The sequence below is a fragment of the Mercenaria mercenaria genome, chromosome 14 (assembly GCF_021730395.1).
Source record: "Mercenaria mercenaria strain notata chromosome 14, MADL_Memer_1, whole genome shotgun sequence".
NCBI lineage: Eukaryota > Metazoa > Mollusca > Bivalvia > Venerida > Veneridae > Mercenaria > Mercenaria mercenaria.
Genome location: NC_069374.1, coordinates 68057844 through 68077434, shown reverse-complemented (window position 1 = coordinate 68077434; position 19591 = coordinate 68057844). Strand labels below are relative to the sequence as shown.

General features: G+C 36.0%; 2 protein-coding genes and 4 non-coding genes across 8 annotated transcripts in view; 3 read left to right on the top strand and 3 right to left on the bottom strand.

The window, feature by feature from the left end:
- Positions 1-553: 553 nt before the first annotated feature.
- Positions 554-12505, bottom strand: LOC128548301 (phospholipid scramblase 2-like). Of its 2 annotated transcripts, none has more exons than XM_053522787.1 (11): positions 12366-12505; positions 10344-10384; positions 9190-9324; positions 8655-8798; positions 7761-7838; positions 5583-5659; positions 5110-5237; positions 4387-4501; positions 2628-2733; positions 1192-1250; positions 554-860 (listed from the first exon to the last, which is right to left on the bottom strand). In XM_053522787.1, exons 2-11 carry the CDS (start codon positions 10360-10362, stop codon positions 798-800), a joined length of 924 nt encoding a protein of 307 aa, XP_053378762.1. In that variant the 5' UTR covers positions 10363-10384; positions 12366-12505; the 3' UTR covers positions 554-797. The 2 variants fall into 2 exon arrangements, with proteins under 2 accessions (XP_053378762.1, XP_053378763.1); XM_053522788.1 differs by having other exon boundaries at positions 10344-10381.
- A 620-nt stretch (positions 12506-13125) lies between these two features.
- Trnal-aag (transfer RNA leucine (anticodon AAG)) lies at positions 13126-13207 on the bottom strand. Its single transcript has one exon. It is a non-coding gene; the product is annotated as a tRNA-Leu (tRNA).
- A 97-nt stretch (positions 13208-13304) lies between these two features.
- Trnaa-agc (transfer RNA alanine (anticodon AGC)) lies at positions 13305-13377 on the top strand. The gene has a single exon. It is a non-coding gene; the product is annotated as a tRNA-Ala (tRNA).
- A 767-nt stretch (positions 13378-14144) lies between these two features.
- Positions 14145-14226, bottom strand: Trnal-uag (transfer RNA leucine (anticodon UAG)). The gene has a single exon. It is a non-coding gene; the product is annotated as a tRNA-Leu (tRNA).
- A 119-nt stretch (positions 14227-14345) lies between these two features.
- On the top strand, positions 14346-14419 carry Trnai-aau (transfer RNA isoleucine (anticodon AAU)). Its single transcript has one exon. It is a non-coding gene; the product is annotated as a tRNA-Ile (tRNA).
- Positions 14420-15679: 1260 nt separating this feature from the next.
- LOC123527745 (DNA ligase 3-like) overlaps positions 15680-19591 on the top strand; it is a 54400-nt gene continuing 50488 nt past the window's right edge. Inside the window, exon 1 of one of the 2 annotated variants that reach the window (XM_053523793.1) lies at positions 15680-15805. The gene's annotated coding sequence lies outside the window, so the exon portion shown is untranslated. Of the gene's footprint in view, positions 15806-17734; positions 17890-19591 lie in introns of those variants that run through there. The other variant, XM_053523792.1, reaches the window with a different exon arrangement.

The window sequence follows — 19591 nt, the reverse complement described above, 5'->3', positions numbered from 1 at the left end:
TCGTATGGCCTCTGTTTAACGAGTACGAGTAGTTTGCATGTTTATTGAAACAATGGTAAGTATTGACCGAATTTGAAAAATCTATAAAAACTTTTAAATTTCTTTCTTTCTATTGTTTTACTGAATAATATATTGAATCGATACAGTAATATATAGATAATACATACCTTTCTCTATCTGATATAGGAGACTCAAATGCATCTGTCTTTATGTTCTATTGGTATGAGATTAGATGATATTTAGTGTGTATATTCCCACACTCTGTAATTACTTCAGTAATGGTATTCATAGTTAACTAGTCTGTCATACCGGCATACAAAATTTTCACTGTGTTGGTAAAGTCATATGCAACCAACTAAACATTTGATCTTTCAACGTCTTTTCATAAACTGTATTCATACTAAATGACCAATTCGTAAATATGCAGTTCATACACAGAAAACAGTTCGGGCTACATGATGCAAACATTTGTCCAGGATACTAGAACCGCTTCCATTTATCTAATTAGCCACGATGGAAATAGTTTGTCGCAAAATGACAACAACAATATAGAACAACAACAATATAAGAATTTTTATTCCGTAAAATTAAACAAATAAGTAGATTATTTATCACATCTGCTTTAAAACATTTTCATATCTACAATAGAAAAAATATACTATTTGAAAAATACGTTTAAAAATCATTCCGTTTACTAGACAGTAACGAAAATCATGTGAAACAATTTTCCTTGAACTAAATTGATCACATTTTCGCCCCTCCTACTTTAGTATTTTAAAGATGCCGATCACCACATGTTAACGGCGGCCGCGGCGGCGCCCGCCTCGCCTTCCCCGTGGTTTTTCAAAGAATAAGAAGTCCTGAAACGAAACAAAAAAGAAAATATACTTTTTATCATTTGTCTTGGTAGAGAAACAACCTGAACGAACACTTTTCTGCATTAAAAAGCTTTAACAATTCATTGATAGTCACAACGCACATTCAACTTAAATGTCGCAATATAACTTTGCAAATTGATTTTAGTTTAAATTCTCTTAAGACCTTAACTTGAAAAGCATCGCAAGTTTTCATAACATAAGCGTTGTCAACTAACCTTACCTGAAAAAAATCCGCTATATTCTTTTACTCACAGATGAAACTATAACATCCTTTTTGTCTTTAGACTGAATATATTTTATATTCTATACTAACCAGGAGGAATGTTGCACCAATCATAACTGCTTTCATTTTGACATCTAAGTCCATAGGAACTGAAAAAGTCATACTAAGTTTTTCAAATTTAAACTTATAAACAGCAATTTGATTTTATCTTCTAAAACAGTAGAAGATGCTCATTCTACTTCTAAGTAGGGGAAAGGTACAACAAAAAGTAAAATCGAAAAACGCGCCTTTTCTGTCTAAGAATATTACACACTCCATTCTCTCATCCATGAGAAGCGCATACTCAGTAATCTCATCTGGAATTATCACACTCACAGTTCTCTCATCTAGGAGTGTGCACTCCCATCTCCCTCATCCAGGAAAAACACACATTTAATTCTCTCATTCGACACTGAACGTTCGATATCAGAATGACATTGAACATTGGAATCAAACCCAACACTGGACATTCGAATCCAAAACGACATTGGACACTCGATTTCAGAACGACATTGAACATTCGAATCCAAAACGACATTGGACATTCGAATCCAAAACAACATTGGACATTCGATTTCTGAACGACATTGGACATTCAATACAAAAATGACATTGGACATTCGAACCCAGAACGACATAGGACATTCGATTTCAGAACGACATTGGGCATTCGGACACAAAAAGACATTGGACATTCGAATCCAAATCAACATTGGACATTCGATTTCAGAACGATGATTGGACATTCGATTTCAGAACGACATTGGACATGTGTTCGAGTGTCTAATGTCGTCCTGAAATCGAATGTCCAATGTCGTTCTGGTATCGAATGTCCAATGTCGTTCTGAAATCGAATGTCCAATGTCGTTCTGGTATCGAATGTCTGATGTCGTTCTGAAGTCGAATGTCCAATGGCGTTCTGAAATCAAATGTTCAATGTTGTTTTGGATTCGAATGTCCAATGTCGTTCTGTGTTCGAATGTCCAATGTCGTTCTGAAATCGAATGTCCAATGTTGTTTTTGATTCGAATGTCCAATGTAGTTTTTGATTCGAATGTCTAATGTCATTCTGAAATCGAATGTTCAATGTCGAATGTTTAACTTATTGCCAACTTCACGCCTTAAATGTTCAATGTCGTTCTCTTATCCAATGTTCAATGTCGAATGTCGAACTTCCCGCCAACTTCACACACTTACCCGTTTATCTAGTTACACGTACGAAACACTTATCAGTTTATAATCTATGACAGAAAAGTGTGTGGTTTTTTTTCAGTCAGTAAGTTAGGTAAAGTTCTAACATCAATGGAATTAAAGAAAAAAACTAAAAATAATTTCAAACTTCTCTACAAAAGGTAATCTAAATTCATTTGTAAGATGCTGAAGATCAGTTTGTACTGGTAGCGAACTTTGCATATTTAACATGGGCTGCTTAATCTATACATGTGCTGCCGTCTCAGCTGGACTCAAGATCTTGACAAAATACTCACATGTGACACCAAAGCTATCAGCCTTCATTATCATTTCATTCAGATCTTTGGCAGCCTGCTTTTGAATTTTACCAACTTCTGTCTGACCATCCGTGGCTGAGTGTACCTTTAAACAACAATAATAAAAAAATCACAGTAACAATAATGATAATAATACGGATGACGATGATGATGATGATGATGATGATATAAATAATAATAACAAAACAATAATAATGATATTGATAAAATCATCATCATCATCATCATCATCAATCCTTTTTAGCTTGATAAATATTATAGAGGAAATCGTATTGTCATTGATGTTGTTATATTGTTCTGTTGCTGTTTAATACATAACCAAGGCCTTCTAGTGGTTTATCGTCTATTTTAACAGGGGTCGATTTGATTTCCAGTTAAACAAAGAAGGAAATCAAGCTTTGTATATTCTGCGATAAACAACGGTTGACGCGCGGACGGTTAAGAGTTTATAAGATTCTTTCACTGGTTGTAGGTGCAGATGGGAATTTCCGGTCTGGAGGGTAACTGTTTAGGCGGTTACGAGGCTCCAGCCGAGTGACCGCGTAAACAGTTACCCGAGAGCCGGATATTCCCATCTGCACCTACAGCCATTGATAGAATCTTTTTCTTGCATACCATATTCAACAAAGAAGAGTAAAAAATAAATTCAAACAAATGATTTTCTTATAGCACTTTTTTCTTATAGTAGCGTATTAACAAAGCGCGGGAACTTCACATCCGTAAACAGGAAGTACGTCATGACGTTACAGAGACGAAAACAACGTAAGAGTTCCGGTTTTGTTTTATCATCTGCAATGAAACGTTATGTTATTTCCTTAAAATAACGTTTTTTGAATCGAGAAATATGTTATAAGGAACAAAGAGGAACTATCAAGGTATTTAATTTTTATCCCGTTTTACGAAAAACACTATTATTACTACACACATCTTCTGTACATATGTAGTTCGTTATACGTCATTTACAGCACGGGAGTCATCTTACACCCCGGGGTGTAAGATGGAGTTTTCCAGTACCGGTGAAATCACCAGAAATCCCCGCCTGGTATGCAAGAAAGTATTATGACGACAATTATGACGTCAGATTGCCGCATGACGTCCAATACATTACTCCTCGCATCTGAACTCTGAACCGTGGTAAATTAAACGATAAACCACTCGAAGGCATTGATTATTTGTTAAATTTACCATGGTTCAGAGATCAGATACATAGGAATTTAACCACGACAGTGTTAGACCGAGTGGTTAACTACTGAATTCTGTAAACGAGGAACCGCAGTAAATTAGACGATAAATCACAAAAAAGGTCAAGTGATTCTCATGTTATTGATCGGAAACAGTTTTCCATGTTCAGGTCCCTGCGACCTTGACCTTTGATCGAGTGACCCCAAAGTCAATATGGTTCATCTACTCTGCACATCAAATCGTCTTATGAAGTTTCAAAATTCTAGGTCAAGTGGTTTTTGAATTATTGATCGGAAACGGTTTTCCATGTTCAGGCCTCTGTGACCTTGATCTTTGATGGAGTGATCCCAAAAACCATATGAATCATCTACACCATAAGCCCTATCACCTTAGGAAGTTTGAAGATCTGGGTGAAATTGCTGTCCAGTTTGATAATGATCGTAAATGAAGTGTGACCGACGGACGGAAAGAACAAAAATAATGTGTCTCCCCAAGCGGAGAACCCATACTGAAGCAGACAATATACTACCTCAGTCTGAATTGTTAGACAACTTACCATGAAATCAATATCACATGGACATCCTTGGATAACACAGCATGGACCTGATATATGCAGGACTTCCTTCTCGTCTGCGTCCAGTATTGCGTATTTTGGATCACACAGAGTCGGTCTGAAAATTATAAATCTTCAGTTTCATACTATGGCTTTACCACACTTGCTTAAGGGAACAGCGAAGGAACTATTTTGGTTTTGTCGTTCAAAAGCAGACAGACCATTGTAAAGTACACTATTATTTCCTTTGGTGTATTTAGTTAAAAAAAAAAAAAACTTTGTGAGCATATTTTGACGTTGCCAGTATGAGTATTTTACATTTTGATGCCATTCTGTTAAAATAGTATGGAACAAATGTGGCAATAAATTGGTGCTCCCCTACTTTTCACTTTACTGTCGTATAATGCGGGTATATCAAACGGTTTGACAATTTTGATAGGAAAAAAACTGACTGTTGATTGTTCTTCTCTTTGATGCTGAATTAATGATCAAGTTTAGAGTAAATTGCATATAAAGGAGAATGTGAAATATAATTAAATGACCAGTATATGCAAAGCGTGAAAATAGCACTTGGTCTGAGGCAACTAATTTACTAAGGTAATGTCATTTCAGGCTGACGTCTTTTACAGTAATATTTCATAAGCCTTACATTTTGCACTATATACTAGCCAACGAATTGTTAAAATTTAAATTTTATGTTAATAACGCAAAGAATTAAAGACTTACTTTTGCTTGATATATCCGACAACAGTGCCGGGCGGTGCTTCCACGGAGACGCGATGTCCACAGCAGCCAAAGCAAGCACACCAGGACACGTTGCAGCAGCGGAACTCGCGCTCAAGCCGGATAACTTCCTACAAAAATTATAATTTCTTTGATCAGCCGCTGATAATAATATATCTATTTATTTCCTGTCCTGACCCCTTTATGACGCTCGACAATTTCTGTGCGTATACGTAATTTCCGTATCCTACTTTGGAATGCTTCGGCCGTTAAGGTAGATCAATCAGGATCATGTTTTCTGTACCAGCCGGGAAATCAAACGAATGTTGCCAATTGTTAACACTGGATCAACTACTATATATGATTATCAATTCATCAGATATTGGAATGATCATGGTAAATAACTCTTCCACTAATGAAAATAAGAGAATGATAAGAGAATTAAAATCATTTTAGTAAAAGATTAAGAAACGTACGTTCCCCAGATTATCTCCTACATGCATTACAAACCCTCTGTTTGCTCGACAGCACTGTCGGTGACATGTATCCGATTCTTAAAAGTAAAAAATACATGACAATTTGAATGGGCAATGGTCTACAGTTATAACAAAGGCGAGTGTATGTATTATTATTTTGAAAAGCTGTTCATATAGAGTCGCTTTCTACGTTCAGAGGTTATTATATGGCTGCGTTTGTCTTCTTGCCATGATAGCATCTTCAGTACCCAAACAGGTAGAATGTGCACCGCTCGTCATAAGCATTTCCGCTAGTTCCTATGTCGACGTCATATTATAAAATCAGTACAGCGAGAGGCTTCTGGTAGATGTTTAGCATACTGCATGAAAAGATGTCAATGAACAGGAGAGATGTGCCTCTTTTGGCCGTACAGAGACACTGGTTTCATAACGACATTCGTGCTAAAACTCTTGGGCCATTATAGCGCTAGGTGTGCAATTAACGCCAGAAGGCACCATCTCTAGCTTACCCTTTTAGTCATTTTTTAATTCTACTGTTGTAGTTTGTATGCTACTATAAAACAGCTGGTTTACGGAAGGTCGGTGGTTCTACCCATGCAGGTTCCCGCTAGTGATGACTGAATATTGCACGTAGAGGCACCTGGGGTCTTCCTCCACCATTAAAGCTAGAAAGTCACCATACGACCTATCATGTGTCGGTGCGACGTTAAATCCAACAAAAATAAAAATAAAACAGGTAGCATGAAATGTGCATCCCGCGCCTTGCTCATTTACATTTTGCCGCTATGCTAGCCAGTATCACTGTTCTTAATCCATCGCCGGATTATATATAAAGGTCGTACACACCACTTCGTTATATTATTTGTTATATTGTTCAAAGGTTTCCCTCTTCCTTTGTTATATTTAGAAAACATATAAACCATTATCTTTTTTAAAGTGTTCGAATGACTACAAAAAGATAGAGATGGTAAAAAAGAATAGTTTTGCTACCCATCAGTCATTTTTGAACAAGGCTAACACCTAGAGATGACCCTCGTATACCTAGACGTTTTACTGCATTTGTAAAAACTATTACAATTTTGCTATCTTGTTTGTTAATGGGATATAACTTTCTGTTACTAGACATGATTTGAAAACAAGTATCAAAATGTCGTGCCAGTTTTATGCGATTTCTTTGTGTTAGAGGACTAATTTCAAAGCACCAATAGTGAACAAACAAGCTACACGTGCGTCACTTGATCTGCCATAGTTCGAATTTACAGAGGTTTAATCTTACAATCGCGGTTGACAGGTACTATTTTGCGCATGCAGCTATAAAAATATATTGTTAACTGTCAATTTAAATGTTAAAATTTAATAAAATAATCAAAGTAACGAAGGATTTACAGAAAGTCATCTGATGCATAGAGAATATTTGTTATTTTTTGTTTGTTTTTGTTTTCATTGAAAGACTGGATCATTTTGTGACCTTGACCTTGACCTGAGAGACCCGGGTCATAAGTGCGACACACCTGCTCAATATGGTTAATATTAATTCTAAGAAATTTTAAAATCCCTTGATAACTGGCACAGTTATTGACCGGACAAGAAACTGGCCATACTAACATTTAACATCTAAGTGTGATCTTGACGTTAGAATTAGCAGTCTGGATCTTGCGCATGACACGTCGTCTCATTACGGAGAACATTTTAAGTAATTTCAGAATCCTTTGATGAATGGCAGAGTTATGAACCGGATACGAAACAGACCCTGTTAACCTTTGACTTCTTAATGTGAACTTGCCCTTGGAGCTAGGGTTCTGAGTCTTGCGCATGACACGTCGTTTTATTATGATAAACAGTTCTTTTAAATTCCCTTCATTGATGGCATAATTATAGACCGGACACAAAACAGACCCTTTTAACCTTTGATCTCTAAGTGTAACCTTGACCTTGGAGCCAGAGTCCGGATCTTTCGCATGACACGTCGTCTTATTATGGTGAAAATCTATGCCAAGTTCTTTTAATATCTTTGGATGGCAGAGTTATAGCCCAGACAAGAATTTACACTGTATCACGGACGCACACACGGACGCACACACGGACGCACGGACGGACAGCGATTTTAATATGCACACCTTAAGGGGTATAAAAAGTTGTTTAACGCAGCAACATATTTCAGTCAATAAACATTGTTACCTTCTTTCGCCGCATACACTTGTTGTCCCATTGTATTCAATATGTTATACTTGTTTTCCTTCTCCCAAGTTGTAAAGACTGAAAGCATAGAAAACGTATTCATTGGTAAAGATTGAGAAAAGGAAATACTTTTCTTTGTAAAGATTGAAAGCAAAGAAAACGTACTCATTGGTAAAGATTGAGAAAAGGAAATACTTTTCTTAGTAAAGATTGAAAGGAAAGAAAACATACTCATTGGTAAAGATTGAGAAAGGGAAATACTTTTCTTTGTAAAGACTGAAACAAAGAAAACGTACTCATTGGTAAAGATTGAGAAAGGGAAATACTTTTCTTAGTAAAGATTGAAAGCAAAGAAAACGTACTCATTGGTAAAGATTGAGAAAAGGAAATGCTTTTCTTTGTAAAGATTGAAAGCAAAGAAAACGTACTCATTGGTAAAGATTGAGAAAAGGAAATACTTTTCCTTGGTAAAGATTGAAAGCAAAGAAAACACTCATTGGTAAAGATTGAGAAAACGAAATACTTTTCTTTGTAAAGATTGAAATCAAAGAAAACATACTCATTGGTAAAGATTGAGAAAAGGAAATACTTTTCCTTGGTAAAGATTGAAAGCAAAGAAAACACTCATTGGTAAAGATTGAGAAAACGAAATACTTTTCCTTGGTAAAGATTGAAAGCAAAGAAAACACTCATTGGTAAAGATTGAGAAAATGAACATTTTTCTTAGTAAAGACTGTAAAAAGGAACACATTACTTGGTAAAAATTGAGAAAAGAAAATGACACATTCCTTCAATATAAAAGCAAAAGGATAGGTTAACCATCTGAGGTACGGATATATAGGCATGTGAAATTTTTTCAAAGATCTTCGGAGTATAACAAAAAAAGACACTTACGTTCTGTGATATCAATTTGTTGTTTGATAAGTATCTGGTCTACTTGAGTCAGGTACTCGAGTCCAGGAGGGCAGCCGCCTGGCGGTCCTGAAACTGGCTTCGGCATCCATACAACGGGTGGCTCCTGTCCTCCAGGTACCATCCCTATATAATATACAGAATATATCGTTTCACTGACATTTATAGTAAACAAATCTTTATATACATATTTTACATGGCACCAGTAATATTCAATCTATCTCATTATCTGCAATCTCAGTTTGAACGCCGTTTTTGTTAAGTTAATCTGTTGCAGATGATGGTGGAGGTTTGTGTTAAAAATAGCATATTTATAAGAGTAGAAGATTTTTGTTTTGTACGTCACTTAAACTTTAAAAGAATATGTACTTATTTGTAAAAGACATATGCATTTTAGGGTCCGGCAGATGTGGTTGCTTGCCATTGCCAAAACAGTGATTTAATAAATTTCAGGGACAAGTTATACTTCACAGTATCGGAACTGATTCTATAGAATGAAATAGATTTAACTCCCTACCCATTTGTCCCATTTGTGCCATTTGTCCAGGCATGACACCTGGCGTTTGTCCTGGCATACCATATACTGCAGCTTGTGCCGGGACCGCCTGACCTTGACCTTGGGCTCCAGGCTGTGTAATCACCACTGGCGACACTGAAATAACATAATACATTTCAGTAAATGAACAGGGTTTCTATATGAATCCACTAAAATGTCGCGTTCAATGTACAAATATGGCTATAACTTTAAGGCTTTTTGGAACTTGTCTTAATTTTACATAGTATACGACGCTCGAATGTAGGAGTAGAATGAGGGCTTCTTCACATTTTAGTCTTGAAAATCAAATTTGTATGCTAATTACGACTAATATCTACTCATTGTGACCTACTGGCTCTTATTTGGACTAAGTACCTCATAATCAGGATTTGCCTTCTCCTAATCATAATTACGACATATTTTCCTTTTACTTATTAAGACTTAACTAACTCCCTTAACTAACTCCCTATTAAGAGATAGTTATACCCTGCTATCTCCTAATAAGAGCTTACTAGTAATAATATCTCCAAATTAAGACTTATTATCCTTTGAACATTAGTAAATGTCTCCTAATAGGACTTAGTATCTCATAAAATGCCTTTCTTTCTCTTTATTACGCCTTAGTGAATGATATCTCTTAATTATGACTTCCTGTTTCCCAACTAGAATTCAGAATCTCATGATTAGCACAAATTGATTCACACCATTAGCTTTATACATGTATTATAAAACTGAACACCGACACCATTCTTAACATGCAATCTTTCATTAGAAACTTTCAAAATTGTGATCTACAACAACCAGTCATACGTTCGAGCTTTGCGACTGGTATACAAGCTGGTTTATAACCCCAGACCCTGGTCAATAGAATCAAACTTTACAACTGACTGGATAAGCGCTCTGTGTGCAAGTGTTTTTGCGGTTGGCATTAAATTTCCCGCATTGAGTGTACGCACGCATTGAATGTACACTATTAAACCTATGTTAAACCTAACCCTAACCTTTAGTCAGTATATGGTACACTCAATACGTGCGTACATCCAATAGGGGCGATTTAATGTTGACGGTGTTTTTGCTGCATTTAACAATCGTAACGTATAAAATATATGTTTAATATTGAAAAATAATACACTTACCTTGATTTGTACTTGTCATCTTTACTTTTGTTCAACAGCTTCTGAAAATAAAGTAAGCGCTTATAGCATAAAAGATTAGCTGCTCTGACTTACTGACCGTAATCCAAATCAATACAATCCTAGGTCAAGCATACCGAAGAATATACCTCCTGCCAATTATCTTGGCTGTAAGATTTTCTATAGGGCATGTACACATTTAACTTAATAACAAAAATACTAAAAGTAATTCTTAAGTGCAAACGTATTATACATGTGCAACATTTAAATCATCACGCGCTATTTTTAAAATAAATTTTATCTTTAATTTTTGTTTGACCCATGCGACGAATTAAAATGCCATCATTTCGTCAATAACTACTTTTTATTTCTTATGAAAAGTCCCTTCTTTTACGTAGTTTGTAACTGGAGTAAGCTTGTTTAATGTCTTATGAAAATCCTACACCCTCATTATATTTGAAATTGACTGAATAACACGCCAATCATCCAGGTGACAATACCCGGAGGCAATAAAGATCTGCATCGAAACATCATCATTAACGATCGTTCATCTTATCATTGCCATAATAGCTGTTGTCTATTCTGTCATATCGGTTCCAGGCCAATTCTTCATCATGTATATAAAATGCATGGGATATGAATTTGTCTGAGAACCATGGGTCCAATTATTCGTTTTTAAGCTACCTGTGTGAGCTATTTACAGGAATTATAAACGACAGGCCTTAAAGACTGCCAGACATTGTTTTGACAAAACCATTCTACAAACGCTAATGTATGTACAACTGACAGTTTCAATATTGTATCAGCAAACATAATCATATTGTGTATTCATTGACATTTAACAGTATAGAGACAATGGTTATGGATACAAATGGTCGGAGATAATATACATATGAGCTCTATAAAATTAAGTAAACAATTTGTATAATGATGTAAACTGACTTTTAAGACCAGATGAAAGAACATCTGCGTATTTTCCGTGCCTAAATGGTGGTATGCAGTGGGTAATTAATCTTCTTTTCGACTTTCTTTATTCTGTATTTTGTGTTTTTGCCTAAAAACAATCCGACAGAGGCAACTGCTATTATTTTAACCTTCTTGCATCTTCATGAATTGTTTTCCTAACAATTAAGGACATGAAAGCCTGGTAAATGCAAACCTTCATTCGTACGGTTTTACATTCATTGTGACGTTGCGCACGAAACTGTCACCGAAGAAAGGGTGATATCAAAGGCCTTACTATTAAATGAATTCAAAAGGTCAAACTTAAAAGTCATGTACAAACGGTGTTCCATTTAGATCACCGTGTAAATACCACGAAATACGAAATTTGCTGCTAAGTAGAGTACAAGTGGCAAGCACACAACGATGATGAAAATCGAAAGCAAGATGGTGAAAACGCAACGTTTTAACTGCTAGTAACTTGGTTTTTCCAGATTAAAGTTTTTATCATCGGAGTTTCGTTTCGTGTATTGGCATTAACCGTCGTGGATTCGTGTTTTCATCATAGAGGTTTTGACGATCTTGCTTCCGTGACCGAGTGACTTCAAATTACTTGCCCATCATCTATGTGGGTTCGAACCTCACTCGGGACGTTTAACTCTTCATGTGAGGAAGCCATCCAGCTAGCCTATAGAATATCGATGGTTCTACCCAGGTACCCGTTCTTGATAAAATGATGCACGGAGGGGCACCTGGGGTCTTCCTCCACCATCAAAGCTGAAAAATCGCCATATGACATACTTGTGTCGGTTAAACCCAACAAAAAAAAACAAATGGTTTAGGGAAGAAATACAAGACTTTAAAACCGAATGAAATTTTAGAACTGACAATGCTTTAGCTCCGTTTCTTCAGCAGTGTTTAAGTTGTGTAACGGCGGGCTGTTAACATAACTCGAATGATTTACACTGTTCCATTACAAATTGCTTCCCGCAAGTAGCTACAAAACTTAAGAACGAAACACAATTTCTTGTATCTAATTATCACAGAGAGTTATTACATATTTATCATAAAGAACAAACTTACCTTTACGCAGTTATAATCTATTTACATCATACAAAATATATTCAAATACGCTATATATCCAAACTAAGGAAAAAATACTGTTGGCAACCGAAAGCTCGGTCAAATTAAGTTAAGTAGGACTTAACGTATTACTTGTAAGTTTTCACCAAATGTACCAATACAATAATACTGTATAGTTTGTTTAAAGATTTAGTTTGCTATTTTTGGCATTGGCAAAATCAATATAATACCTTTTTAATAACTCTAAATACTATACATAATATTTAATGGTACCGTATATACTGATATACAGTATTACATAGTCACACTTTTCAACCTGATCTAAAATTATATAGAAGCGACACGTGAATTTTCAAACTGACGTATTTTCAAATTGACGTAGAATTAAATGACCGGTTTTTCAACTGTTCGGTTGTGACCTAATTATTGAGGTAAGCCGTATCGGATATATTTTCAACGGCTATGCAAAAGTTAAACCTTCGGTTGGATTTTTCAACTTTAAGCAATGTAAGCAATAACCTATCTTTCCACTGTTATTTTAAACCTGAGGGTAGGATAGCTTAAGAAAATGCTGAGGTAGAAATTTTAGATACCGGTATAGATGAAAATTTTAACACCAACCGAACAGAGAAACAGGTCTATTTTAAGATTTCTTTCAGTTACTCTCAAGTAGCACACATTTAACACATTAGCGCTCTGATCGTCCACCAATAACACCAGGACACACACCATCCCCGAAAGAATAACAAAAAAGTATGTATGGCAGCGGTGGGATTCGAACCCACGCCTCCGAAGAGACTGGTGCCTTAAACCAGCGCCTTAGACCGCTCGGCCACGCTACCAGCTTCGTATGTCAACCTTAGATAAAGAAAATAACGTGTACCTGTAGTAAACTAGTATGTGTAACAAACGAACTATTGGTGGGTTTAACAGTGCATCGGGGAATTAGCTCAAGTGGTAGAGCGCTCGCTTAGCATGTGAGAGGTACCGGGATCGATACCCGGATTCTCCAAGGTTTGATACTTTTGTTTTTATTTCATTTCTTATCTTAAAGGAGTGCTAAAAAAAGTCACTTGACCCTCACCTGTGTGTTTAAGGAACACCACTTTGGATGTAGAATTGTTTCATGTGAGGAAGCCATCACGCTCTAGCTTAAGGAAGGCATCTATGCAACGCGTGTCTGAAAAACGCCCGGATCGGCACCCGGAGATCTTTCTCCATCACGGAAGCTGGAAAATCGCCATTATATGACCAACCTTTTTAACCAAAATCCCAGCATAATTAGCACTGCTGTAAACTCTGGCGTACAGTTTATGCTTTATAAAGTGGAATACAACTGCAATTTACTAACACGAACACCTGCAATGAACCCGAAAGCTCGCCGGGGAGCCTGCTTCCCATTACCATCGCAAATGCCAACATTCCCGGTTCTGGGCGGAAGAAATCTTCTCCGCATTTCGAGCACTTATTTAATGTCTACCAGTGCTTTAAGCAAAGTTTCATGTGGAAAAGTTGTTAGTAACTTCAGGATAAAAAGGCAGTTCTTCTAAGTAAAATAAAACAGTGGAAAACCACAAGTCGCACGACACGACATAAATGAAAATGTTGCAGGCTCGGTTTGATTGAGCCTGTTCATGGACGGTAGTGGAAGTGCAAACTACCGTCTACGCCCTCTAGCTCCGGGTTGAGCAGAACTCAACATTTACAAATGTTATAAGTACCAGAAGCCCTGTTGGGCCGTTTTTACTGAGTATTTTGTAAAATAAATGGAAAATTATATGGCAGCGGTGGGATTCGAACCCACGCCTCCGAAGAGACTGGTGCCTAAAACCAGCGCCTTAGACCGCTCGGCCACGCTACCTCCTTCTAGTATATTGAACAATACGAAGATAGTAATGATTTATACAACTATAAATATGTATACATATATGCGTTTATCATCTTATACATTAAAACTATCAATCGCGTTATGCAGAACGTGGCCGGTTAGCTCAGTCGGTTAGAGCGTCGTGCTAATAACGCGAATGTCGTGGGTTCGACCCCCACACTGGCCAGCTGTAATTTTTTTTTTCAGAATAATTATTTAAAATAAACGAATCTTTGTAACGTTGCGCATGTAGAACTCATTTAAATAGTATGATTTCATTATCAAGATCAGCTACCTTCACACATTAACAGGTATAACGGCTGTTTCATGCTCTTCAACGACATTAACAGATATAATGTGTTTACAGCATTCATTTTTACGCAACCGAACAGAAGAAACAGGACCTATTTATAAGGGATTTCTTTCGACTACACCACGGATGCACAATTTTTGACCTTATTACTTATCTCATTATTGTGACGTGACGGTGAAATTCACATGACTGTTGCACAGAAGTTGAAAATATAGTTTTATGTTATCAGCGGAATTTGGCGTCCGCACTCCCAACCAAAGAAAAAGAAAAATACTATGTGAACATATTAAAGAAATTATAGCTACATTTCATCTATATGAATTAAAACGATGGAAAGTATACTCTTCTATTTTAATCCAGAATGAAAAAATAAGCGTCAATTAATTTTCCATAATTTTTCACTATTTACACAAGGGTTATACCGTTTTTTAAATGACAACAAACTTTTCCCCAAACATGTGATATAGATATATGTTACATGCTTAAAATTTTCATATCTTAAAAAAATAAAGTTAAACGTAATACACAGTATATTTTAATTTTATGCTTTAATATTGTACATAATCTACATACAAGTTTGAGTCTAGAATATATATATCTGCTTAAATAAAGATAATAAAGTCGGTTGAAAACTCGTGTGTACTTGTTTTCTATCTTGTCGAAATCCTATCTTATCTTATCCTGATATCACAGACAATATCCCGTTTGATAACGTATATGTGACAGCACGAGATTTTGGGTCCAAATTTTGGTCGGAAATGGGCTAATCCGACGAACTGACTTGCTGAAACTGGAACAACTGATACATATGTATTAGACCTTTCTGGATGAAAGTAAAAATCTGCAATGAGCTATAACAATTTTATTACACAAGATAAATGTTAGTTATTCTTCTATGCCTACTCACCAGAACTCATTAATTAAGATTTTTTTCGTATGCTAAATATTTCTTTTATTGATACAAGTTATACATTACACTACCTACAGGTGGATGTGATAGTAATTTGAATTTTGACATTTCAATTTGTTGGGGAAAAATCTTTTTCATGTGTGAATTTTTACCAATGAATATATTATAAGCTTAAAAATGGAACATGCACGTTCACACTCGATTAAAATAAAGAACTGTGCAGTTACAAACAAGTAGCGCATGGAAAACAAAACGAAAAAAAGCTACCACAGCAAAAAATGCCGATTTAGGTGCTGAATTAAACGTTGCGTAGATATTAATGAACAAGGTTGAAATTAAACTGTAGTTTGGTAGGTTAATCAATAGTGTTTCAAAATATGCATCATTATTTATGCAGGCATATCTGGCTAACGAATAAATTTAGTATTCGGATAAAGAAAGTATTCGGATACATAATTTACACTACTTTTACTGTATATCGGATTTAGGGTATAGAGGATTGATAATTTTTGTATTTAGATTTAAATTATTGTATAAATTTTCATATCATTCTTTTACTAACTTGCAGACAGACATTGTCACATTCTGACTTACATTTTAAATGCTTGCTTGCTTTTGTTATTTTTCATCGTATGAAAATCGAAGCAGATGGGCTATTCCAGAAAGGCAGTGGCTAGAGGTCCGGTAAATGAACCTCCAGACCCAAAGTCTAGAGGTCCAGTTAGCGGAACCCTAGACAACTCGTGTAGGGCTGTCTAGTAGTCCAAATAATTGTACTCAGAGTTGAATATCGTTATATATTTTTGACTTGTCGATATCCGCCTCCGAGACCTGTAGGTAGACAACATAAAATATCAAAATATAAAATCGGTCTACCCGAGGTCTCATTATTTAGACTAGGCTGTCTAGAGGTCCAGTAATCAATATGAATACTTGCATGGTTTTGCAGAGTGGGAACTGATGATTTCAAAAGTTTACTATCATTTGTTTTTTTTTCATGGTTTTAAATACTGTGCTAGTGGTGGGATACAGAAGGATTTTATAATCCTTTAACCCCCAGAAAAACATGATTGCGAATTTGATAAATTATTAATAATAATTAGCCATTTGTATGTAATGCTACATTTAATGATTTACACTTAAGTCCACGATTTGAGAAAAGCGTGGGGGGTGTGGGATCGAATCGTGGTGATCTGGAGGGAACTTGGTGGAGTGGAATTGTAATGATCGTAAGGATCATGACAAAATTTCTACAATTATCCCGATTTATCATTAAATCTTGAGAGAGCGTGATAGAATGTGGAAATCATAGTAGACTTTTTGTTTTTCAACACACACTATTGATTTTTTGGCTAATTCTTAACCTGCAGGGCTTATCAGCTGGGGTTGCTAAGTAGAGTGTAGTACAGCTTAACAGACCTCATCGTAACACATCAGACCTTGATGCTTCATTGTAGGGGATCTCTATGCTCTCTATGCTTGGTGCTGTTCTTTCCAGGACCTCATCAAATGGATCTGGAGGTGTTCTTACATAGTTGACATAGGAACCAACATCTTCACGTCTGAATTCTCTGTTGAGAAGTTGAGAATATTGTCCCCATTGGTGCCTTCGGTTTACATTTAACCATGGTCTCACCCAGCAGGTCCTAGGCCTTCTATTACTTCTTCTCATTCTTCTCTCTTCTATTGATCCTGCCCTGTTCCGTCCCTTTTTGCTGCTGCCAACGAGTACCTATATAGGCATACATGAAAATTGCCAATTTAGCATCTTCTTCATCTTTTGGGCCACATTTAAAAAGTCTTTGTTTGCTGTCTCCCGACCCTACTTTTTAAAGTTGGGTAGGTAGGTAGGTTATTCTTTTTTTTTTTTGGTGAGGGGATTATTGTAACTTTACCAATAAATATATGATCATTTCTTACAGAATATTTCTTCTGTAAAAGTAAGACAAATTTGTATATGTTATATAAAGGATGAAATTAAATAATACAATTTAAACTTTCTTAATTATTGTTTTGTTGAAATATAATTGTGGCACTTGTCATATCACTACTTCAAAAAAAAATGTTTGATCAGCATTATCCAATAAAAACTTTTGAGGCACAGCATTTTAATCGGGTAGGTAGGGAGACGGCAAACAAACACATTTTTAATTTTGGCCATGGTTGCATAGCTTGTTCCTCTTTGGAATCTCTGGAGAGGATGACCCATGCCTCCTATTTATACTCCAGTTGTGCTCAGAATGTGACAGTCTTGATCTCATTGTGGCCGTAAATCGTAGGAGAGCTTAAAAGAACTTGATAACGTGAGGGATCTAAACAGAACATGACAAAACGTGATAGCATATCGTGGTAATCGTATGAACTTGAGAGAACGTGATGAAAATCATGCAGATCTTGACCAGAATTGTGTTGGTTTCGTAACAAAATGCTACAGGTAGTAACAGAACGTACTGAGAGCATAAGAAAGCATAGTAATACAAAATTCATGCAATAAATCGTGGAGCTCCATGCTTTTTTTAAATCGTGGACATTGTGGCTAAGTGTAAACGCAGCATAATAAATTTTGCATTTTTTTTCTCTGGATTGAAGGATTAAAATAATAAAACAGCTTATGCTTTAAATTATAGGTATCTTAGATTTTGATTGTGCACATAAATTGCTGAATTTGTTTTATGGCTAAGGTAATAGTGACTAACGGAAATCGCCGATAAAATTTCATATTCAGTATGTCTCCAACCCGAGTGAGAGCTATTTGTAAAAAATATTTACCAAAATAATTATTTACATAGATACTATATGTAAAAACGGCAACTTTATGACAATTTATTACAGCTTTCTCATGGCAATTATTGAATACACTAGTAATAACTGTACAAGTATTTTGATTACCGGACATCTAGACTCTGGGTCTAGAGGTCCGGTTACTGGACCCCTAGCCACTTCCTTTCAGAAAATAGCCACCCTCCATGTGGAAGCAGTTTTTAGCTCGACTATTCGAAGAATAGTCTAGCTATTCTACTCACCCTGGCGTCGGTGTCGGCGTCGGCGTCACACCTTGGTTAAGTTTTTGCATGCAAGTACATACAGCCATCAATTAAAGGCATATAGCTTTGAAACTAATTTTTTCTTTTTCTAGGTCAATTACCAACCTCTCTGGGTCAAGTCCCATAACTCTGACATGTATTTTGAGCAAATTATGCCCCCTTTTGGACTTAGAAAATTTTAGTTAAAGTTTTACATGCAAGTTACTATCTCCAAAACTAATGCAGATATTGATTTGAAACTTCACATGCGTCTTCGGGGTTATAAATCTAGTTGATAGCAGAAAGTCCCATAACTCTGACCTTCATTTTGGCCAAATTATGCCCCCTTTTGGACTTAGAAAATTCTGGTTAAAGTTTTGCGTGCAAGTACATACAGCTATTTCTAAAAGGCATAATAATAGATTTGAAACTTATTTTTTCTTTTTCTAGATCAATTACCAACCTCACTGGGTCAAGACCCATAACTCTGACATGTATTTTGAGCAAATTATGCCCCCTTTTAGACTTTGAAAATTTTGGTTAAAGTTTTACATGCAAGTTACTATCTCTAAAACTAATGCAGATATTGATTTGAAACTTCACATGCGTCTTCGGGGTTATAAATCTAGTTGATAGCAGCAAGTCCTATAACTCTGACCTTCATTTTGGCCAAATTATGCCCCCTGTTGGACTTAGAAAATTCTGGTTAAAGTTTTGCGTGCAAGTACATACAGCTATTTCTAAAAGGCATATAGATTTGAAACTTATTTTTTCTTTTTCTAGATCAATTACCAACCTCACTGGGTCAAGTCCCATAACTCTGACATGTTTTTTGAGCAAATTATGCCCCCTTTTAGGCTTAGAAAATTTTGATTAAAGTTTTACATGCAAGTTATTATCTCCAAAACTAATGCAGATATTGAATTGAAACTTCACATGTGCCTTCGGGGTTATAAAACTAGTTGATAGCAGCAAGTCCCATAACTGATATGCATTTTGGTCAAATTATTCCCCCTTTTGAACTTAAAACTCTTTTGATATTTAACCTTTTTGGGTAATATTTTCCTGCTTCTGGGGCAATATTTCGAATAGTCGAGCTTGGCTGTCTTACGG

Bases quoted from the DNA above. Each gene is read 5' to 3' on its own strand.
- LOC128548301 (XM_053522787.1), bottom strand. The intron at 8,799-9,189 runs GTAGGGAGTTAA...TATATTATATAG, and splicing joins GGCACAAATGGGACAAATGG to GGATGGTACCTGGAGGACAG. The intron at 7,839-8,654 runs GTAAGTGTCTTT...CTATGCTTTCAG, and splicing joins ACAAATTGATATCACAGAAC to TCTTTACAACTTGGGAGAAG.